This window comes from Astatotilapia calliptera, chromosome 9, assembly GCF_900246225.1.
Source record: "Astatotilapia calliptera chromosome 9, fAstCal1.2, whole genome shotgun sequence".
Classification (NCBI taxonomy): domain Eukaryota; kingdom Metazoa; phylum Chordata; class Actinopteri; order Cichliformes; family Cichlidae; genus Astatotilapia; species Astatotilapia calliptera.
In genome coordinates this window covers 9,427,575-9,451,719 of record NC_039310.1, presented here as the reverse complement: position 1 = coordinate 9,451,719, position 24,145 = coordinate 9,427,575, and the positions used below count along the sequence as shown (strand labels likewise).

Genomic DNA, 24,145 nt, shown 5'->3' with positions numbered 1-24,145 from the left:
AGAAGCTGAGGACAGTGGGATGGGGGAATTGTTAGCGCTAAAGGACATGGTAGATGAACTTCTGAATCCTACCGACAACCAGACCAGTGCCGTGGAGACAGATGTGGAAACACGGACGCCAGAGCGTGCACCCCACCCTACCTCAGAGCCCAGCCAGTTCAATGCAGCTCAAGTAAACCTGGATCAGTCTAACTCTAGCCTTAACATCCCACAAGAAGAACTCCTTAAAATGATTTCGGACTATGAGAAGGTTGGTAGGACATTGCAAGGTTTAGTAAAAACTCCTGCACTACAGCAAGCTCAAGAACAACTCACCTCACAAAGTAATGTTAGACCTCCCCCAGGCCCTGTAGTTTCCCTCAAAGACCTACCTTATCTTCCGAGACGTGAGTTCAAGGTTCAGGGAGGCCAAGTAGGAGATCACATGTCAGACATCAGCTACAACAGTGTGTGTAGGCAGATAGAGGAGGGTCTAAAAGAGAATTTTACAGAATCTGAGATTGTTAGAGGGGTGTTAAAAATAATTAAACCAGGCAGTTTCAAGGACATGTTAGTTAATAAAGATGACATGACAGTTGCCGGGTTAAAAGGATTCCTGCAGTCCCATCTTGGAGAAAGGAGTAGTACAGAGCTGTTCCAGGAACTGATTTGTGCCAAACAGAGAGAAAATGAAACAACACAACAATTTCTCTACCGCATAATTGGCCTAAAACAAAGAGTTCTTTTTGAGTCCAAAAAGACTGATTCTGAGATTAAATATACCCCAGAAACAGTTCAAGGTGTCTTCTTGCACACAGTTTATCAGGGGATCGGACATAAGGACAATGATATTAGAAGAGAGCTGAAGCCCTTGCTGGCGAACCAGTCAGTGACAGATGAGATGATTCTGAAACATGCAATGAAAGTGACCAGTGAAGAATCTGAGCGTCACCGGAGATTAGGTTCCACACCCCGAGCAAAACAGTTCAGTGCTCATGTTGCCCATGTGGATGAGGGGAAAGTCAAACTAACAAAGAGAGAGGTTGCAGATCAAAAGTCAACAGCCGACACAGTAAAGCAACTGGAAGAGAAGATTGATGCACTCACTAGAGTAGTAGATTCACTCGCAGAAAAAATGAAGAAAGAGTCTTCTAGCAGTACAGCTAGACCAGCTGCAACAAAGACTGAGAGACTTTATGCATGTTCTACATGTTCACAGGTGGGCTCTAAAAATTGTAACCACTGCTTCTCATGCGGCGAAGAGGGCCACAGAGCAATTGGCTGCCTCAAACGTCCAAAGCAGCCGGGAAACGAGGGCCGGTTGCTGCGGAGGGACCAGCTGTGACCGGGACAACATCGGAGTCCCACCTTGACACAGAGACTGAATCATGTGACAACACCAAAGTGCACCAAGCTAAACTCAAGAGACAGAAATCCAAGAAGAGCAAAAATGAGCCACTAAAAACCGCTGTAAGCAACAGAGAGCCAATAGTAAGACTAATAGGAAAAAAAGCAACAACAAAATGCCTTCTTAATGGGTTAACTGTGACCGCTCTTGTAGATACAGGGGCTCAGGTTAGCTTGATAGACAGAGCTTGGAAAAATAAATACATTCCAGATGTCAATGTTCGTCCGATAGCAGAGCTCATAGAGTTAACTGACTATGGGAAAGTGCCAAAGATTTATGCAGTTAATGGGGAATCTCTTCCATTTGATGGGTGGGTAATATTAACTGTAAATTTGCCAGGCAATGAAGACCCAGAGCTTTCCATGAACGTGCCGTTTCTAATTAGCTCAGTGCCCTTAGACACACCACTCATAGGGTTCAATGTGGTGGAAGTGTTAATTCAGGGAAGCCCAGCACAGGCTGCTTCTAACTTAGCTAAGCTACTTGGGGGTGCACTGTCTATTCCAGTCGATGAAGCACAGGGAATGGTACATTTCATCCAGACACATCAGGAGAACACAGCTCAGGGGCGCTTGAGGGTGGGTTACAGAGACACAGTAATTCCTGCTGGCAGCACAACCTGGGTAAAGTGTAAAGTCCCACCACAGCTTGACCCAAGTGAACGTTTAGTCTTGTTTGAGCCTGAAGAGAGTTCTGTCCAGTTGCAGCAGTTAGGATTAGGAGAGGGACTCTTAGAGATCCAGCCCGGCAAACTACCTTATGTAGCTGTGCCTGTAGAAAACCACACTAGACATGACATTGTTCTAACAAGAAAGACTGCTATTGGTAGCGTCCAGGCAATTAAGAAGGTGATAGAGACAGATTCACCCATTGAAAACGACGCTAAAGTAGAGGCAACTACTGTTTGTCAGGCAGAGACAGGTTCCCCTAGAACTTTGTGGCAGCCACCAGTAGATCTAGGCCATCTTGAGAAACAGCAGCAAGACATTGTGGAAAAGATGTTATGGGAGGAGTCAGGCGCTTTCGCTAAAGATGCTCATGACATTGGTTGTATTCCTAGTTTGCACATGTCACTCAACCTCAAAGATGACATCCCAGTGCAGAGGGCCTATTCCTCTGTCCCAAAGCCTTTGTTCTCCGAAGTGAAGGAGTATATTCAGGACCTCCTGGCCAAGGGGTGGATTGTTAAATCCAGGTCACCGTATGCTGCTCCAGTCGTCTGTGTCCGAAAAAAAGACGGCTCGTTACGCCTTTGTATAGACTACTGTCTGCTGAATCAGAAGACCATTCCGGATAAACACCCTCTTCCTCGGATCCAAGACCTGACCGACACTCTGGGGGGGCATTCATGGTTCAGTATCCTTGATCAGGGAAAGGCGTACCACCAGGGCTTCATGGCGGAGGGCTCACGCCACCTCACAGCCTTCGTCACCCCCTGGGGCCTTTATGAGTGGGTACGAATACCCTTCGGCCTCTCCAATGCACCTGCGGCTTTTCAAAGAAGCATGGAGGAGATGTTAGATTCGCTCAGGGACAATTGTTGTATCCCATACCTGGACGACATCTTATGCTATGCACCAACATTTGAAGAGCATGTTGAGGGTGTGAGACAAGTTTTAAGAGCACTCCAGAGGCACGGAGTAAAACTAAGACCCGAAAAATGCGAACTGTTTTGCAAAGAAGTAAGGTATGTTGGCCGCCTTGTATCTGCAGAAGGGGTAAGGATTGATCCAAAAGACTTAGAGGCAGTAGAATCCCTAAAAACTAAGACACCTCAAACAGTTGGTGATATAAGGCGTCTACTTGGCTTCTTAAGCTACTACAGAAGCTACGTCCAAGACTTTTCGAGGATTGCAAAACCTATCTATGAACTGTTAAAAGTAAAACCGGACATGCCAACCTTCCCATCGCGCCAACTGAAGACTAAAGGTCCCCAGTTGTCATCCAAGGCCCCCGTTGAATGGACTAGTGAACACCAGCATGTACTTGAACAGCTAATTACCATGCTTACGAGTCCCCCAGTTTTGGCCTACCCAGATTTTAACTCACCGTTCTGCCTCCACACAGATGCCTCAGAACAGGGCCTCGGTGCTGTTCTTTACCAGCGCCAGGATGGAAAATTACGGGTAATAGCGTATGGGTCCAGGACATTGTCACCAGCAGAAAAGAATTATTGTCTCCATAGCGGCAAGCTAGAATTTCTGGCACTTAAATGGGCAGTGTGTGAGCGTTTTAGAGACTATCTGTACTATGCTCCACACTTTACCGTCTATACAGATAATAATCCATTGACCTACGTTATGAGTACTGCCAAGCTTAATGCCGTGGGCCATCGCTGGGTCGGGGAACTGTCAGACTTTCACTTTGAGATCAAATACAGGCCTGGCCGGGCCAATGTTGATGCTGACACATTGTCCCGTCTCCCTCTTAACATTGACATGTATGTGGGTGAGTGCACTGAAGAGTTATCACCTGAGGTGGTCCAAGCAGCCTGGGGTGGAGCTAGAGCAGCTCGAGAAAGTGATGTTGCATGGATTGCTGCCCTAACTATCGCTGAAAATGCAGCCCGGGAGCCACATCCAGTTTTCCCTGCAATCGACCAAGATGAGCTAGCTCAAGCACAAAGAGAAGACAAAACGGTTGGAGAAATAATGAGGCTAAAGGAGAAAATGACAGTCTTAACAAATGACATCAGAAACACAGTGACTAAAACAACGAGGAAAATGTTGCAGGAGTGGGACAAATTACATTTCAAAAACGGACTGATGTATAGACAGACAGGTGAAAGACAACAACTAATCCTCCCTGCAAAGTACAAAGAGACGGTGTTGAAGCACCTGCATGATAACATGGGACATATCGGCACAGAGAGAGTACTGGCACTGGTGAGAGAGAGGTTCTACTGGCCGTACATGAAACGGGACATAGAAAGCTATGTTACCAGGAAGTGCCGATGTATCATTAGCAAGAAGCCAACAACCCAAGTACGTGCTCCAATGGGCACCATCACATCCACCTCGCCTTTGGACCTGGTCTGCATCGACTATCTCCACCTGGAGCCCAGCCGGGGGGGATATGAATACATTCTTGTCGTCGTGGACCACTTCACCAGGTTTGCCCAGGCGTACCCCACCAAAAACAAGTCTGGGAAGACAGCAGCTGAGCGAATCTTTGGAGAGTTCATTCCGCGCTTTGGGTACCCAGCACGACTTCACCACAACCAAGGGCGCGAGTTTGAAAATGAACTTTTCAAGACACTGAGGGAGAAATCAGGTACTGGACACTCGAGAACATCCCCATATCATCCTCAAGGTAATCCTGCCGAGAGGTTTAACAGGACACTTTTACAAATGTTAAGAACGCTAGGTGAAAAAGAAAAGGGGAATTGGAAGGATCATTTGCCACACATAGTTCACGCTTACAACTGTACGCGCCATGAATCCACAGGTTTTTCCCCCCATTTTCTACTGTTTGGGCATCACCCGCGCCTTCCTGTAGACATTTTATTTGGTCTAGTTGGGGAGAAGCAGATAATGTCACACAAAAGCTACACAGACAGGTGGGCGAAAAGAATGACAGAAGCGTACAGGATAGCCAGTGAAAAAAGTAGGTTGTCTAGTATCAAAAACAAGTCTTTCTATGATAAAAAGCTGAGGGGTGTAGTGTTACAGCCTGGTGATAGGGTCCTCGTAAGGAACTGCAGTGAACGTGGGGGACCAGGGAAGCTGCGATCTTACTGGGAGAAAACCATTTATTTGGTTAAAGGGCAAATAGGTGATAATCCAGTTTATGCAGTCTATTCGGAGGGCAGTGATGGAAGTAAAACCAGGGTCCTACACCGTAACCTCCTATTACTGGTTAACGACCTCCCAGTTGAGGCTCCGCCTCTGAGATCTGAGCAGGCACCTAAGAAACCGATTAGACAGAGAGAAGCGGAGTTAAGTGAACAAAACAGACAGAAAAGCGATTCTAGTGACTCAGAATCTGATGAGGATGCAGGAGGGTACTGGTTTAGGTTCCCCAGAGAGGCTAGACATGTTGAAAGAGACATCCATTATAGTCAATCTGGCGTACCCCCAACAAGCCAAAGCCCTGAGGACCACAGGAACCGCTTCCAGTTACCAACTAGAGACAGTGAAAGAGAAAGAACCTCCAGCGAACATGAACAGACAGGAATAGACAGTCAGATGCCCCCTGTCCCTGAGGTACAGGCACAGCCAAATTGTCTGGAAGAAGGATGTGAAAGGTCCACTTTACCTGGCCAAGCGCTACCACAGATACCAGCAGGTGACCCACAGACTGAGTTAAGAAGGTCAGCCCGAGAAAGGAGACCTAGACAAGTGTTTACTTATGAGTCACTGGGAGAACCGGCTCTACAGCCACAGGCCATAGTATCTGCACTAGCTGCGCCATTCTTTCCATACCAGCCATGGACACTAACACCTTTTGTACCATTTAGCCCAGGGTTTGCATCTTGTGTGCCTTATCCAGTTGGGCCATATACTTACCCTGCACATATGCCATGTTGAGTATTTGACTGTATTACTTTTGAAAATGTTTGTATTTTTGAATGTCAGGAGCCATTTCCATTTGTCAGGGAGCGTGTGACACACTAATGTGTGGTCACATCAGGAGTAGTACTTGTTAAAAGAAAGAGAGACTTGTCACCGAAGTGAACCATGTGTAATGAGGTAGTTGCACCCCCCCAGCCTCCGGGTGGCGCATTGTTCAGTGAGACAGAATAGCGAGGTCATAGGTCCTCCTCTCCAATATGGCAGAAGCGAGGCAAAGAGAAACTTCACCAGTCGTCTCTGTCTCATCATTTCCCTGTTTTGCAGGTTTGTAACCGGTAAAACTATAGTAAAACGGTTGTAAAATATTGATAAGAAACATAGCTAAATGTGGGGGTATAAATCAGCGGGTAAACGCTGTTATTGGTTACGTTTTATGAAGTAGAAGGACTGAAAAAATGCCAAAGCCCAGCCAGCCGCGGGCGCCATTTTGGTTTCCTTTCTTCACTTATTTCGGGTCGTTTAGCTGAATAAGCTCCTTGTTGTGTCCTGATATTGTGAATATGAATGTTAATCTGCTGTTGGCAGTGGAAAACGACTGTTTACTGGTTCTGAAAAGTGATTTTGAGAATGTGAAAGCTAAAGCTAAGCCTGTCGACATACACATGACTCTTTCATGTATTTGTGAGCCACTAAGCTAAATTGATTTAAGACCAAGCACTGGTATGTTGGTTAAGACAATCAGAATACATAGGTATTTGGGTTAAAAGTTAAAGAGAGGTAAAAATGTATTTGAACATGCATTTCATATTGTTTTGAATTGTCATTCAGAGAGAATAACCGAATACATGTGATTGTATAAATAAATATGGCAGAAGCGAGGCAAAGAGAAACTTCACCAGTCGTCTCTGTCTCATCATTTCCCTGTTTTGCAGGAACATTTAATCTGTTTTACCGGCCCAAACTCTGGGTCGGTTACAAAAGGATTTTAGGCAGCCTAAAATCCGTTAGCATGGTTAGCTCGTTAACACGTTGACGCTGTCCAGCCCCACGCACAGGGCGATGCGCAGTAACTCGTTAACGGAGATTTGCTGTGTTCATCTTGTCGTTGCCTGCAGGTGAAGCGATGGGGGAGGAGGGGGAGTTGTGTTCAGTGAAGGAGAGAGGCGAGGTCGAGTAAAGTTGCATAAAGACAAAAGTGGACGAAAGAGCGACAAACTTATGGCTCCACAACTATATTGATATAAAGGATATTGTCACATATTACATCTCGTATAAAAATATATCGATATTTTTTAAAAACTCGATATATCGCCCAACCCTATCTATCTCTGTCGGGTTATCATATAGCCCGACGGGCGAGGCTGAGATAGATTTTTGTCGCCCGACCGCAGATATTGCAAACTCCGGGACGTCGAGCTAGCGATTTTGCGAGCCCTGAATAGTAATAAATGTTTACCAGGTCTGCACTTTTTTATATTTCCTGTTGCTGTTTCCTATTATATATTTCTATAATTGTCTAATATATTCAATAATAATAAATCAAATCTAACAGTTACAGGGTTCATACGCCTTTTTCAGGGTCAAATTCAAGCACTTTTTAAGCACTTTCAAGGTCCCTTTTCAAGCTTTTCCAGCCCCCGTGCCAAAAAAGAAAAGAATGCATGTTTCAATTAGCATCACCTCAGTAAGACCATGTGAAAAGACACCTTAGCTCCCCTTTTGTTAGGACATAGAAAAACACACCTTATACACATAGTAGGGGTGGGCGATATAAACGATATACGATGATATAAATTTGGCCAACGATAGAGATTTTGACTATACCGCTCTATCGCGACAGCGCAAGTTGATGATGTCATCAAGCTGCGGCTGTTTTGGTCGAAAGCATCGCAGCAGCTACAACCATTATCATCTGCAAATTATGGCAGGCGGCAGTCATAGCAAAGAGATGAAGCACTTTTTAAATATGGGGAAAGCCAAAAACTGCGCTTCCTCCACTTCCTAACATTGAATCATTAATGTTGAATTCTCTCACATCTGTTCTATTCCCATATTGTTGCAGTATATTAATGACTAACCTCGTATTGTGGATGAATAATCTCAGTTGTTCTCCTGACTGAAGTTTGCCTAGGGTTGCCAACTCCCTGAAAAATAAATAAGGGACACCTCGTGCTAGCGCTGATATTCACTGCACATGCCCATAATAACCTTAACCAGAGGGTTTAAACAACAAACCAGTGTTTACATACCATATCTGCTTCTGCCGTGGCCTGGTGGACAAAAAATTGGTTAAGGGTTCCCCGAGCTTTCACGCCCCTCATGTTCTTCTTGTGCCCACCACTAGAAGCATGCCTATGGAAAAAGTGCGCCGGCACACAGTGCAGTGCGCTTTATAGGTGTTATCGTGCACTTTCCCAGCCAGGTGTTTTCCTTTTCCCATTCCTCCCTGTACTTTTGCAGCCTTTTTTCTTTTCTTTCTCTGAGGGGAACAAACATTGCTGCTCTAATGCTGGGCTTACACTGTGCGATTTTTGGCCCATTTTGAGCCGATTTTTGAGTCGTGCGACCGATTTGGTGATCGGCCCGATTTTGGCCTTCATCGTGCATCGTGTAGTATACGTGGGGTAACGAGAAACGATTAACACCTCACGACCAGCTCCCGATCATCAATCGCTCGTGAGGGTGTCACCACAGCCGCTCACACTGCTCATGCGCAAACACGTAAACATCGGTGAAAAAGACGGCGCAGCACGGCTGTGCAGCGTGTGATCTGGACACAAGTGATGGAGGCACTTGTAGAACTTTGGAAAGCTCATCCGAGCCTTTTCGATGTAGCATCACAAAATTATCACGACCACAACAACCGTGAAAATAGTTGGATTTACATTGCTGCTCATTCACAGCTGCCTGATCATGTTTTTCATTAGCAATTTAGCAAAGTTGATGTGGTGGTGTGTCTGTGTGAGTGAAAGACAGAGAGAGCGAGCGACAGATTTTCTGTTATAACCTTCATGTTATGTTGGCACAGTGTGAGCACTCAGGTTGCATCAGAGCATCGGGCCGTATAGTGTGAGACCTGCATCGTGACCTGCAAACTTCTAATCCCTGCGAGTCAATCGTGCAGTTTGAGCAAGAGCTGAATAACGTGACTGAAAAAAATCGCAGTGTCTGCCCAGCTTTAGGTGTACTGTCATCCGAGACGTGCACCGCAGTGTCGGCGTTTGTTTCCCTGTTGGCCATGCTTGTTGTTGTGGTCATCTGTTGTCTTCCGGTATTTTCTCCGCAAGCGACCTTTCCTCGACCAATGAGATAATCTGAATTGTCATACTCGAATTGTCATAAGTGTGCTGTCAGCTCATTGGTCACAAAGCAGGAGAGGGGCTGGGAATCAGAGGTGTGGACTCGAGTCACATGACTTGGACTCGAGTCAGACTCGAGTCATTAATTTTATGACTTTAGACTTGACTTGAAAAAATGTTCTAAGACTTGTGACTTGACTTGGACTTTTACACCAATGACTTGGGACTTGAATTGGACTTGAACCGGTTTACTTGAAAAGACTTGATATTTCACCCCAAATATAAAATTTAACATGCATATTATATGGAGATTGAAAATGTGACGTCATTCACGGGTAGAACTGCAAAGGATTCTGGGAACTCGTGGCAAGCGGTACTAGCGCACGCAGGCTTTCAATTAAAATCAGTCACACAGCGATAAAAAGAAACACAAAAATGTCAAGAAGCTGTTGTATTATTAACTGCAATAGCCGGTCGCATGACAGCCACGGGAAGCCGACGGGTAAAGAGATCGGTTGTTATCGGATTACGTCGTGGAAGAGAAATTGTTCGAGCCATGTTTCCGAAGTAACAAAGAGGCGACTGGATTGCAGCCATTCAAAGATCAAATATAACGTCCTAGAACACTCCAGCTCACAGGTTAGTCTGCTCCAAGCATTTACACAAAGGTCAGTCTGCTGTTGTAGTTAATGCGTCATTTTTCTTAACATAATTAGTGATATAGGTTACAAGCAAGTCTGGCGCTGAACAGAAATTGTCGCGCTATGCTCCTTTATTTATTGTGCATAAATAGTAAATTATCCTGACACAATATTGCGTTTCGCTTCTGTTATTATGGTACATTGACAAAAACATATACTTTTATTCACAGGATAAAACAGTTGTTTTGTATCACTAATTGCCCAGTACGATTACAGCATACAATATTATTGTCACTGCTACATTTCTGTGATGCGTACCAGAAATTATTTCCACTACTAATTAATTACCGTTAAGCTCAAAGGTTATATTAATAAACGGTTAACGAATGTGTATTTATGAAGACGATTTGTGAGACTGGTAAACTTATGATATGTACGATGGTCTTTCGTTCTACACGGTGCATTTCAAGGTCCTGTACCCATCCGTCGGTAAACTGTACCTGGGCTTGTTGCAGTGACCGGAAGTTACTAAACTTCATGAGTGTATGCACTCACTCCAAGAACCGTATAATTATAAATATGCATATAAATATGCTACGATGAGATAGCTGACTTCATCTAACTAGCAAATGTTTTCCAGGCTACGTTGGTGATACAGTTTTTTTTAATGTGTATGATATTTTTGTCATGCGATTTTAAAGCTGGTCCTACAACCGCATCCAAGAATGACATGCAGCTTATCTCAGAACTGTCGGTGAAAATTATTCTTGGAGCTAAGTTTAATTGAGCTGCATTTTAAAGAGGTGCAATTTCACAATTTGTGTATATTTTCTAAGTTCACTATTTTGTATGTGTTGAGAAAAACACAGATTTTAAAATTACATGGTCTAATATTTACATTTAGCATAACTGCAACATTCTTTTTTCGTTTTTTTTTTTTAAAGACTCGAAAGGACTTGAAATTCAAAGTTTCAGACTTGTGACTTGACTCGGACTTTTACACCAGTGACTTGAGACTCGACTCTGACTTGCCTGACATTACTTGAGACTTGACTTGAGACTTGAGGATAAAGACTTGAGACTTACTTGAGACTTGCAAAACAATGACTTGGTCCCACCTCTGCTGGGAATTATGTTTTCAAACAAAGCGTTAATTCCATTAACATTTATAGACTACTTTTGATTCTCACTGTATTACGGGACAAAGTGCGTCCCTTATTAGCTCAATACGGGACGTGTACTTTTGTTTCTAAATACGGGACGATTCCGTTTTTTAAGGGACGGTTGGCAACCCTAAGTTTGCCCCATGTATAGCATCCTGCTATGCGATTGCATTTGTCCCTGACCACCAGAATCCCTCACGTTAACTTTTATCGAGTGGAAAAAAAGTTGGCGTTCATCCTCCAGCTTCACTGTGCTAATGTTATGCTAACATAGCTGTGTTGCTAGCAATCACGTAGCACAACATTATATACCAGGTAGTCCAACTTCAGTAACCCTGCAAACGCCACTGCTGTTTAGTTTTCTGTCTTCATTTATGTTGGTAGTGGTAGCAGAGCTGTACGTTTTAATTAGTTTCATTAATCTCTCAGTCAGAACATGGTATGAAATGTTTAGGTGGAAACTAGCGAGCTAACTTCCTGCTAACTTGTAACGCCGTTAAATTCAATAACTTCTGTTTTCATGGATGCCTGGATGTTAAACTTAATTGTTACACCTGGTAAAGCAGCAACGCTGATGATTTTATTAAAGATGAAAGAATTTAGACCGTTTTTAACTCTCAGTGTTCGTTTGACTTTGGGACTTGAAGCGGACGGAGTTTTGGACCCAGATTGCTCCGCGAAGCTCCTCACCACGGCAGCCGTAATGCTCTGACGATCCATCAAAACATTTTCTAACAGATTTCTGCACACCAAAATTGGTTCGAGGTCAGTAAGCACAACCAGAATTCATACATAAGGCACACTCTTGATTTTTGAGAAAATTAAAGGATTTTAAGTGTGCCTTATAGTGTAGAAAATACGTTATACAGAAGAAAAAAATATATCGCGATATATATCGTTACGCACGTGCTTCAAATTATACCGCGATATGGATTTTAGGCCATATCGCCCAGCCCTAATACATAGTGTATAAACTCAAAATACACATTTCACTTAAAAATTAAGATGTGAAAATGTGAACAAATCAACTTGTTAGAGATATTCTTCTCCTCTTGAAAAAAAAAATGAAAAATGAAAAATAAAGAAATAAGTCTTCTCATCAGATATTGATGCTTCTTTCCTGTGTGACAAAAAATAGGAGACAGATGTTTGTTTGTTTGTTTGTTTGTTTGTTTGTTTTTTAAGTTAATTCCCAATAAAACTGTTTCATTGCTAACTACATTGCTGTCTGTATTATTGCTGAAGTCCTAAATGATCATCTTTAAAGTGTTTGTGCTAATAACATCAAGTCAGACAGGCATGGAGAACAGCACTGACTGTTTAAGTAGTTTAATGTGTAGGTGCTGGTGATAAGCACATTTTGAATGAAAGCCGGGGAACTTTGGTAGCACAGAAACAAGTGGCTATTCTTTGTGACCATATAGATCAGTCCCTCATATTACCATTATTTCACCCAAAGGCACAAATTAATACTCAAAAGAGCTGCAGCAATACACACAAATATAAACAGTACTTGGTGACAACTTTGCTTTTCACAGCATATTCCATAATAGCGCTGCCATACTGCATCACACTCAGTGCATTTCAATCATTTCTCCAGCGAGTTTGATAGCAAAATAATAATCATAATTTTAAAAAAAAATAGCGTGTGTAACGTACACATACTGGAAAATTATTTACTAGGACTCACCTATCATGTGACCGGACAGAGCAAACTCCGCCATTGTTGTTTTCCATCAAACACTCATTAAAACAGCAACCTGCAGGTATGTTAGCGCACTCATCCCCGACTGTCCAAGGGAGGGGCGGGGTCACACTTTGAAACAGATGCAAGGCAGCCCAGGCGGGGAAATTTTGCTTTTGAAATACAGTTACATTTTCAAGAACTTTCAAGCACCACATCTGAAATTCAAACACTTTTCAAACCTCGAAAAGACGACATTAGAATTCAAGCATTTCCCAGGATTTCTGATTTTTATACTCAAAAATCCATCCACAAGCTTCAACGCGTCCAGAACTCTGCTGCCCGTAATATCACCAGGACCCCTTCTATCCACCACATTACTCCTGTTCTGCAGCAGCTTCATTGGCTCCCGGTCAAATATCGTATCAATTTCAAAATACTCTTGTACACATTTAAGGCCATTCATCATCTCTCCCCTCAAAACAGGACTACAACAGTTCAAAATCAGGACTTCTTAGGACTTAACCAAAACAGAACCAGAAACAGCTGGGGGAGCAGCACAGCAAAGGACTCATCCAGGCTGGAAAAACGAATCAGGAAGGCTAGCTCTGTGGTCGGCATGAAGCTGGACACTTTGGTGATAGTGGGAGAGAAAAGGACATTAAAGAAACTGCTGGACATTATGGAAAATGCTGGGCATCCTCTGCACATGCTCGTAAATAATCAGAGGAGCCTATTCAGCGACAGGTTGCTTCTCTCAAAGTCAAGAACCAACAGGCTTAAAAACTCCTTTGTCCCACACGCCATCAAACTGTTTAACTCTTCGTTGGAGGGGAGAGGGAGGGGAAACAGGAGGACAAAGGCGAGTGGGAACAACTGAGCTGTAGTGCCTTTTCACTGTGCAATATTTGCAATATTTTTTTATATTTGACCTTTTTTGTGGGGCAAATAATATTGACACCAGTCATTTTGAGTTTTTCTGAAATGATTCTGTTGTTGTCTACAAAATATTAAAAAAATTAAGCTTTAGGGAAATCCTCTGGTTTAAAATCCTGTTTTAAAAAAAGCACTTGGGACAATTGTGGTGGAGACAGCTTTTGTTATAATATCAATAATATTTATATGAATATGGGATACTGTTACATGTTTGCATAGACGTTTGTGGAATATGGAGACACTCCTGGCATTATATGAGCAAAGTGAAACTCAATTTTTAGGGTTCATGGAGATGAGTGTGAAGATCCAAACAATCGCTGTCAGTGATGGAGAAGCTTTGATGAAAATATTTGGTAAAAAGTTCACCAGCATGAAGGAAATGAAGTTCTCAAACTTTCCTTAGGAGGAGCCCAGCACGCCTGCTTAAAGAAACGTAAGTGTGCTGATGTGGATGCTTGCAGTGACTGCTGTATAGAGGCCATCACATGAAACATATCAGTGTCATAATTGTTAGTTTAGTCACGTGTTTGTTTATTATCCTTATTGTTTTATCTGGGACTGTTTGCAAACATCTCAGAGAGAGGAGACACCAGCATCTGAACAGAGACTCAAACCAGCAACCTGCAGCTCCCTGCTTGGCTGCTCCAGTTTTCTCCTCACTCATGTTGCCCACCAGTGATTTCTAGCTGCCCACCCACACAGCAGGCTAGAATATGCACTGAGCCTCAGCACCATGGTTGCAATACTTGGACATGTTTTCTTTATTAAATAATGAACCAGACCCCAAAAAGTAAACAGCTGTTATTGCTAGGCAACGGGAGCAGCATTTGGTGATGCAGCACCTGACATTCCTGACCATGTGGGCGGAGCATGCATGGAATGGAATGTTTTGTAGAACTGTGCAACACAAGCACTTAGTTACAGCATTGTTCATTGTATCCAGACACAGCTAGAGACACATCTACAGCAGCATCTCTGTGCAGGACAGACGACGGTTGAAGAAAAAAACACATCGAAAACTTCACTTCTCTACAAAACTTTGGTTCCTTTGTTTAAAAGGCCAAAATGAATCAAGGGAGATCGAGAAGAGGATTGGTGAGTGCGTCACCATACAGTACAGAACAGTCTGAGCTGATTAAACTACGAGAAGAATTTCAAATAATACAGGCTGAAAATGTCAAATTAAAAGAAGTGGCAGAAGAATCAAGAGGAGAAGCTAAAAATTCAAAGTTTGAAACCGAAGTAGTATTGAAGGAATTACTGCATGTGGGTCTAAAGCTTAAAGGAGAGAAGATGGGAAAACAACAAGCAGAAAATGAGAATGAAAACATCAAGAAAGAACTGTTGGAAGCTCAAAAAGCATTGCAGGAAGAGAAAAGCACAGCACAAGAAGCTAAAAATAAATATCAAACTGCAAAGAAGGAGGCAGGAAATGTGATGCAGGAATTACAGGAGGTGCAGGAAGCTTTTGAAGGGGAGAAAAGGAAAATGCAGTTGGCAGCACAAGAAGCTGAAAATGTAACGGCTGAAGCTGAAATACTCAGGAAGGAATTACTGCATGTGAAGCAACAACTTCAAGAGGAGAAAAAACGTAAACATGAGGCAGAAAATGAGATTGAAAATATGAAGAAAGAATTGTTGGAAGCTCAAAAAGTGTTGGAGGAAGAGAAATTTAAAATACAGGAAGCAAAGAAGGAAATGGAAGATACAAAGAGTTTCACTCAAAACATGAGGAAGAAGTTGCTGGAAACAGAGGAAGAAATAGAAAAAGAGACACATGGAAAATGGGAGGCAAAACAGGAAAGTGAAACTCTGAAGAAGAAACTGATGAAAGTGCAAGAAGAACTTGCAGAAGAGAAAATTGAGGTGAAGGTATTCAAGAAAGAAACGACAGCCTCTGAGGTGACCAAGAAAGGCTGCAAAGATGCACTTAAAGAAATACAAAAGCACAAAAAGGAAGCTAAAGAGCTCCTGAAACAGAAAGTCAAACTGGCCAAACAGCAGCTGAAAGAAGCATTTAAAGACGCCGAGGAGCAGCTAAACAAAACCTTAAAAGAGCTGAAGGCAAAAGAAAAAGAAAAGAAAGCCGAGGACAGGAGTGGATTCTGGAGCAGACTGCTGAGAAAAAACTGACCCAGCAGCATCAAGTTTAAGGAGAGCAATAGTTTCTTCCTCCTTCCCCCTCTCTCAACCTTTCTTTCACAAAAATCCCCCCAAACTTGACTTGGGACGTTTGTTTGTTTTTAAAAACTCTATTCTGAATACATGTACTGAAATACACAAATAAAATTGCCATAACTTGACCTCACGTTGCCGGCTTCTTTTCTTGTGTGTCTGTGGATGTAAAACAGTAACACACTTTCTGCTCTGTGTGTTTTTAATTGTAAATAAATGCAATATATCTTCATTTTAAAAACTTCTGCTCTAAATCTTTTTTTAGCAAAGTGCTTTTTTTGCCCCTTCCTGATTTCTTATGTTTTAACATGTTTGTTACATTTACATGTTTCCGATTTCAAGTGTTAACACAGATGGTCAGAGACAGAGGTCTGGACAGCTCTTTCCCTTTATTTGTATTTATTCAGGTTATTTTTATACTCAAAAATCCATCCACAAGCTTCAACGCGTCCAGAACTCTGCTGCCCGTATCATCACCAGGACCCCTTCTATCCACCACATCACTCCTGTTCTGCAGAAGCTTCACTGGCTCCCGGTCAAATATCGTATCAATTTCAAAATACTCTTGTACACATTTAAGGCTATTCATCATCTCTGCCCTCCATATCTTTCTGATCTGGTTAAGATCACCGCCCCATCTCGTTGTCTCAGATCTACTTCTTCCCTTTCACTCTCCGTCCCCTCCCCCCGTCTTGCCACCATGGGGAGCAGGGCTTTCAGCTGCTCTGCTCCACGACTCTGGAATCCCCTACCTCCTGATTTAAGAAATATCTCTTCCTTCTCTCTCTTTAAGTCCCAACTCAAAACTCACTTGTTCAAAATAGCTTATCCCACATAACCTCTCCACTCTGCTCTTTTAAATTAGTTTATGTCTTATGCTTTTACGATTGTGTAAACTGCTTGTTTTTATGTTGCTTTTTATTCTAATGTGTACAGTGACCTTGAGTGTTTTGAAAGGCGCTTTCAAATAAAATGTATTATTATTATCTTTGAAATATCTCAGTGTGACACTGATACTGTACATGAGTGTGGTAGGTTTTGAAAACAGCATCAGCAGAGTACACAGCAAAGGGGAAAGGAACAATTGTTCCTTTCAAATTTTATACAAAACATCCAATCCTGGATCATATCCATATCCACTTAGGATCGAGTGATCCAAATACACCACATTGTGACAATAGCCACGGCATAGCAGCTGATGAGCAGCAGATAGATACTGCTCATGGCACCACTGGTGCAACTAGACTTGCAGTCAAGACCGCCTAAACCAAGACCAAGACCAGAGGGTATCGAGACCAAGACAAGACTAAGAACAAGTCGCGACCAAGTCGAGACGAGACAGAGACAGACAAAAAAGTCTTTAAACTGCAGCCAGATGCTGCTTCGTTTACGGGTGTCAGGCATATTTATGTGTTTTTGCTTTAGCACGTCTCTCACCCTCTCTGTTTTTCACACAATGATATTATCCTATATCCTCGCATGTGATTGGCCACAATATGGAGGGATTGGAGCACAGCTGAGGCACTGTGTGAGAGCTGAGCAGCGAAAGAAAATAAAGCGAGGGTAGAAATGACTGATAGATTAATAGGCTCTGTTTTGAGTTTTGTTCAAAAAAGAATGACTTCATATAGGAAAAAATAAATATCACATATGCAGGACACCTTAAACTGTATCAAGACACGAGGACTAAACCCCAATTCAAACAGACCCAGAACTGATCGGGAATCAAAACAGGACTACAAGAGTTCAAAATCAGGACTACTGAGGACTTAACCAAAACAGAACCAGAATCAAAACTAGATGATAGTAGCACTAAAAATCATCATAGACCTGCACTACACTTATTTTTTAATTCTACCAAAGTCCACTATTTAGATTCAGAGCAGCTTATATAATTATTTAGCCTTATTGTGCAAACAAGCCTGCATAACTTAATAAATATAGAATTTGAAAAGTAACAAATGGTATCTCAGAAGTCACACAAGGTACTAGATACATGTTCTGATGAGTTTTGGCAAACAACCATTTGACTAACATGTGTGTCACCTGCTCTTGTTCCATCTCTGTTCTGTCCTCTCTCTCCCTCTCTGCTCCTCTCTCTCCCTCTTTGTGCTGACAATCAAGCCAAACACCAACATCATCAAATATACAGTTGAAACCAGACATTTACACACTCTTCAGATAAAAACACAAAAACGTTTTTAATTGTAACATCGAATCAGACTAAATGTTTATTTTTTAGATTAATAAATATAAAAACATATTTGTTAAATTTAAGAGTAAATTGTCTGTATTTCTTAATTGTAAATGGCACCAAATTGTATTCAAAATTGAGCCACACTCGTGGAGCTCCACAATTCTTTTCCTGGTGTTTTGGTTGACATCTCTTGATTTTCCCATGTCAAAGAAACAGGCTCTGTGTTTTGCCTTATATGCATCCACAGCTGTGCCACCAATTTACTCACATGGACTCTACGAACCTGTCAGAAGCTTCTTCAGCTCAGAATGGAATCGTCTGGAGTTTTCTTATTAATTAACAATAAACTTAGTGTATATGTACTCCTAAATTTGATGAAAGTAATGAAAAATAGACAGCTTCCTCTTTTTATTCTGACATTTAACTAATTCAAAAGATATTTCAATATTTATTTATCTAAAACAAAACAAGTTTACTCTAAATTGATGTTTAACAGTAAAAAAATGTTTCTATGTTTTCTCTCTAAAGTTTATGTAAAGATCTGGTTTCAACTGTGAATATACTGCTGTGAATTGAAATTCCTCTTGTTTTGCATAGAAATATACTGAACAACATCCAAAGCATAATACATAAAATAACATCTACCTGAGTTTTTTCTTTGAAAGAAGCTCCTTATGGCCATTGTTGTGTTCATCAGTACATATCTGAAACCGATTTAGTTTGTTTAGCCGTGGAGGGTAACAACTGAAAATATGAAATAAACACACATGTAAGCTAAGACTCTCTAAAAAGAAAGCATTATTGTTGTTCGGCTTTTCATTTCGCCATTTGTTGATTCACTCGAAGAGCAAGTAACGTAATATGGGTCAAGTGATCAGTTTGATATCAATCTTTTGTGAAACATTGTCATATTTACATTATTAGAACAGTGCCAATGATTTGCTTTGGTACCTGGTCAAACTTAAGCTCTCCTCTGTCTGCAGTAAACTCGCAGGGAGCAGCTTCTCCCCCCTTGCTCACATGCGCAAGCGTTGTGCTCAGTCTACTAGTGCCTGAGCTCGGATCATACCAAAATTAAAGGGAATTTACTACTGTGTGCTATGTGCTTGGAATATGGTGTGTAGTTTTTGTTTTATAGTTGTCAGTCAGGCATCTTACTATGAAACAAATTACACTCCAAAAGGCTTCTGAAAAAATGACCCGGGCTTAAGCCCAGTAAGCCACCCCCCATGGTTGACTCCAAATCTCCTGAACACTTTGTCGATCTGAGAAAGCAAGACCAAGACCACGTAAAAGTGAAGACCGGTCTCGAGACATCCAACTCTGGTTTACAGTTGTCATATTTCACTAGCCCCCTTAGTTCAAGGTTTCCCTAATAATTCTTCAACTGACAAATGTTTACACTCATTTTAACTTAGTAAAACCTTTGGCACTTTCTTTCCTTTAAGACATATTAATAAAAGGCAAATTTATATCTATTGCTTTTGAAAACTACAGCCATTCAGTGAGCGTCTAAGACTGCTTTTTCAGGTTCCTTTATTTGTACCTGTAGGCAGATTTTGCTTAAGTTTACAATTACCATCTAGACACTCATCGCAAACTTGGCCCTTTTGAGGTTTCCCACCATCACAAACCCAAACACCACCACGTCATAGTTTCCTCATTCATTGCTTTATTGAAAAATCTGGGTCATTTATGCATCAGCGATAGTGACTTCGACCTCTACACCAGGTTCGATGCTGATGGAGGTGATCTGCTTGACAATTTCAGATGGGCTGTGCAGATCAATCAGGCGCTTATGGATCCTCATCTGGAAGCGATCCCAGGTTTTGGACCCTTCACCACAGGGAGTCTTTCTGGTGGTGATGCGCAGAGTCTGGAGGGAGGAAGAGAAATGCATTTTACTTTAATAAAATGATCAAGCATTCAGGATACGCAATCAAGAAAAAGCAATTTATTCCAATGTGGTGTTAGATAAGAGTTCTGAGCCATGGTCTTCAGTACCTTGGTTGGCATGCGGACAGGTCCCTTCACCTTCAGGTTCTTTTCCTTAGCCCCACGGATCAGGTCTGCGCAGACTGCAGAGCAGAAATGCACAAAAACTTGAAAACACGGCCAGTCATCACTTTGCCTTGATTTGCTTTCCAAGCCGTGGCTCAGAATAGCGTATACATAAATCAGGGTTTATCAGTCAAATTTTTGTCCTCATAGCTCAGGTCAGGTTAAACTCACAACATTAACTAAATCTGAGCTTAATTACCCTTCTCCAGAGATTTGACGTTGCGGCTGGTGAGGGTGATGCGGATGCGGTGGATGGCAACCTCAGTGTCAACTGGTGCCTTGCCGGTGTCCTTAAAAGCCTGGATGTGAGGAGGAAAAAGCAGTTACTCAGGCCCATCCTTGATATTGCAGGACGATGTATTTAAAAAAAAAAAAAAAAAAAAAAGGGGTCCACAGACTATTACACAGCATGGCTTACAATTAAACAAGCCCCCCCCCCAAAAAAAAAAAAAAAAAAAAAGGGGGGAGATCTCAAGAACACGCGCAGCGAACTAGTTTAGGTTTGATTCCTTTTACACTGATTCGGAAGCCCGGGCAAAAGCACCTGAACGCAGCGGCAGAGAACTATAATTTGGGACACCCCGATGATTTACTTTCAGCAACAACCGGCCCCCACAAAACGCGCGAGTCAAGAGGAAGCTTGAACTTTATATAAGAGAGTCTTCTGCCTCGCTTAGAAATGCGCCGAAACGTTAACTGTGCATTTAACATCCACAGCCGCATGAATCTACAGCTTGCTAACGTTAGTAACTATCTACAGTCCGTTTGGACGGTGTTTATGAAGGGGCTGCGAGCGCCATTAGCTGTCGGCATTAGCAGCGACACTCCGTAGAACTCTTGAGTTCAAATTACTCTACAAATCAGTGTCTCGGTAAAAGAGGAACCGTTTCTTGTTGTCTCGGCATGAAAGAGGAACAAGACAAGAACTGAAAGGTAGACAGGAAGGGCCAGCCATGAAAATAGAAGATGATGTTCTGTGTTAAAAGTCGTTGTGGTTTTGATTTGACGTGTGTATATATCCTGTCTGTGACGCATGAAGGGGCGTCAGTAAATCAAACCCTGATGCTATAAAAATCTGTGTATGCTTTAATTAAGTTGAAGACCACTTGCTGTCTGCGTACAGAGTGTTCTTCCCACGCGTGTATTAAAATCATCGTTTGACTTCACCCGGCCGGATCAGTGTGGTTATTCTTCGATCACCTCTTGTATCCTTCCTCAATTTTTGAACCTTAACACCAGCTAGCTTCAACCGCAGCTGTGCTGCACCGATCTCACGGAACTGCAAAACCACAAGCTTTCGCACCAAAGTCATGCAGCTACCGCATTTACAATCCAGCGTGGCCGTTGTTGTGCACGTCCTACTTGAAAGACGTGTGGCGTAGGACTTGGAAGACGTATGTCTTTCAAGTATGTAGCTCCACAGCCAAATGTAGTTGTTGTGGTCGAGCGGGCAAGGCGATGGATTAGAAATCCTTTGGGGTCTCCCCGCACAGGTTCGAATCCTGTCGACAACGGTCAGCTGTTTTGCGGCAGTCCAGACGATGATTTGAGAAGAAGCCACGGCATGGAGATCGCCTGAGAAGGTGCCAGGCCTTTGCTTGTAAAAATAGAGCACGCAGAAGCAATGGACCCAGCTATGTCCTGACAAAATTAGGCACATATTCAGTAAACATGGCATCCTTCAATTGGTCTTTTAGCCACCCCAGACGTTCCCCCATGTAGTCGTCCAGGATCCTGTCTGAGTACTGCCAATGACTGATGCGTCTGACAAATGCTGATTGTTTTGCAAGAGGACTGGGATCGGGATTGGAGGGACAGCGGATTTCACCGGGAATGGGACAACAGCAGAAATAGCTTCAAACATCAAACATTACTGCATGAAAAGCACAAAGAGTGGACACATTTCATTGTTTGGAACACTGCTTTTCACTTCAGCTCTTTGCATGTAAAAACTTTGCTCTTCTCCACAGCTGGCTGACGGACACGCAAAAGTGCAAGCAAGAGTGGCCACAGACCCACTATGCCGGCCTTTGTACACTCTCTCCATCTAATGATAGAGAGGAAGGATACATTCACTACTTCTAGCCTCCACTATTCAAATTCAGTATTTTCACAGCGTCCTAAAAGCTTCCTGAAAAGCCTTTACACTATTTTCCAAAACGCTGCTGTGCTGCCCCTTTAATCCTCCTCAGTTCCCTCAGTTTGAGATCCTTCCTGGGCTTGGTGTCATGGTACTCCAAGTTTTGCCACACTTTGCAACTGTTGTAGCCCCTATGTGTGGCTGTGCTAACGACAAGAACACTTTCACATGGACTTCAGGTGCACAAGCGAGCTTTGAAGAAGTAAAAAAACTCCTGGTGAATAGTCCTGCACTGGCACTGTTTGACCCTGCCTTGCGTGTTGTGATCTCTACTGATGCAAGTGACTATGGGCTTGGTGCTGTATTTGCTCAAGTGCAACCTGATGGCACAGAAAAACCTGTGGCGTTTGCTTACCGCACACTGTCTGCAACAGAACAAAAGTACTCAACTGTTGAAAAAGAAGCTTATGCTTGTGTGTGGGCTGAAGAGAAATGGAGAACGTATTTGTGGGGCCGACGTTTCACTCTGCCGACAGACCACCAAGCTCTGACAACGCTGCTGAGCACCAAAGGGTTTAATAGGGTTGGCATGCGCATCGCCCGCTGGTCTGCCCGCCTCCTGTGTTTTGACTATGATGTTATTTGCCGCCCAGGTTCTCAGAACTATACAGCTGACTGTCTCTCTCGCCTGCCCCTGCCTGTTTCTTGCCATCCCACATCAGATTCAGATCATGAAATGGTAGCCCAAGTTTCTGCTGCCATGTCCTCACTTCCAGTTGCGGACTTTGACTCTGCCTGTTCAACTTGCCCTGAACTGGTTGCTTTGCGTTCACAAATACAAAGTGGCGGGCCTGCCTCAATCAAAGCATTTGATGTCACGCTTGCACCTTACTACAAAATCCGTAATGAACTCTCAACCCTAAGTGATTATGTTCTCAGAGGCTCAAGGCTCATTGCACCACTTTCAGTGAGACCTAAACTGATTGCACTGGCACATGAAAGTCACCATTGTGCGCACAAAACAAAGATTAAGAGATCTCTACTGGTGGCCAAAAATGGACTCACAAGTTCAGTCTGCCATAACCTCATGCCTCCTTTGCCAGTCCAATGACAAAACTGCACATACTAATCCTGCTCCTCTCCAACCCGTCCCACTGCCTGATGGACCGTGGAAAAAACTTGGTCTTGACATTGTTGGGCCTTTTGATACTGCAATACCTGCTTGTAGATACGTCATAACATTGACTGACTACTACTCCAAATGGCCTGAGCTTGCCTTTTCACCTTATGCTACTACTGATGATGTCATTCAGTTCCTCTCATCTGTCTTTAGTCATCATGGCAACCCAGAGAACATCATAACTGACAATGATGCACAGTTCACCTCTGTAATGTTCACCTCATTCCTCCAGAATAGAGGCATCTCCCACAGCAGAACATCTGTCTACTACCCAGCTGCAAACGGAGCAATCGAACGGTTTCATCGTGCCCTCCGCACCTGTATCCAGACATCAATCCAGCAGTCGAAACCATCGAAGGCAACTGTGCTGGATTGGCTTCAAGTTTACTGTGCAACACCGCATGCAACTACTTCCCTCTCTCCCTATGAACTCCTGTATGGCAGGAAGATGCGTACTATACTGGATGTACTCCCTTTGCCTCCTGCTGTGTCTCCACTGGATGACGTTGCACGTCACTCAGTTCAGAAATATCAGTTGAAAATGCAACGTTACACTGATGGTAGGCGTCCCGCACGGAAACCTTCTTTTCTACCAGGAGAGAGTGTGAGGATAAGGAAACCCCACCATGTTCCCAAAGGACATCGCAGATTTACCCCTCCTGTAACAGTAACAAAAGCCAAAGGCTTGAATGCCTGTTTACAGGCATTCTAGAACACAATATTTTGTACATTTGTACATTTCAAGCACTCTATTTTTTGGAGTCTATTTTTATCCTAAAAGATTCGATCCAGTTGCTTGTATTTTGCCTCCGCGTGTGAGGTCAGTAT

The 24,145-nt window shown here is 42.8% G+C and overlaps 1 protein-coding gene and 2 non-coding genes across 3 annotated transcripts; 1 reads left to right on the top strand and 2 right to left on the bottom strand.

Moving 5' to 3' along the window:
* Nucleotides 1-19,648: 19,648 nt before the first annotated feature.
* LOC113029879 (40S ribosomal protein S20-like) lies at nt 19,649-20,371 on the bottom strand (the record flags this gene model as incomplete). Its single annotated transcript, XM_026180902.1, has 3 exons — nt 19,649-19,872; nt 20,001-20,074; nt 20,257-20,371. Coding segments are annotated over 3 exons (372 nt in total), but the record flags the coding sequence as incomplete, so codon positions are not given.
* Nucleotides 20,146-20,211, bottom strand: LOC113029935 (small nucleolar RNA U54). Its single transcript, XR_003273529.1, has one exon. It is a non-coding gene; the product is annotated as a small nucleolar RNA U54 (small nucleolar RNA).
* A 1,118-nt stretch (nt 20,372-21,489) lies between the features above and the next one.
* On the top strand, nt 21,490-21,571 carry trnas-aga (transfer RNA serine (anticodon AGA)). Its single transcript has one exon. It is a non-coding gene; the product is annotated as a tRNA-Ser (tRNA).
* The last annotated feature ends 2,574 nt before the right edge of the window (nt 21,572-24,145 follow it).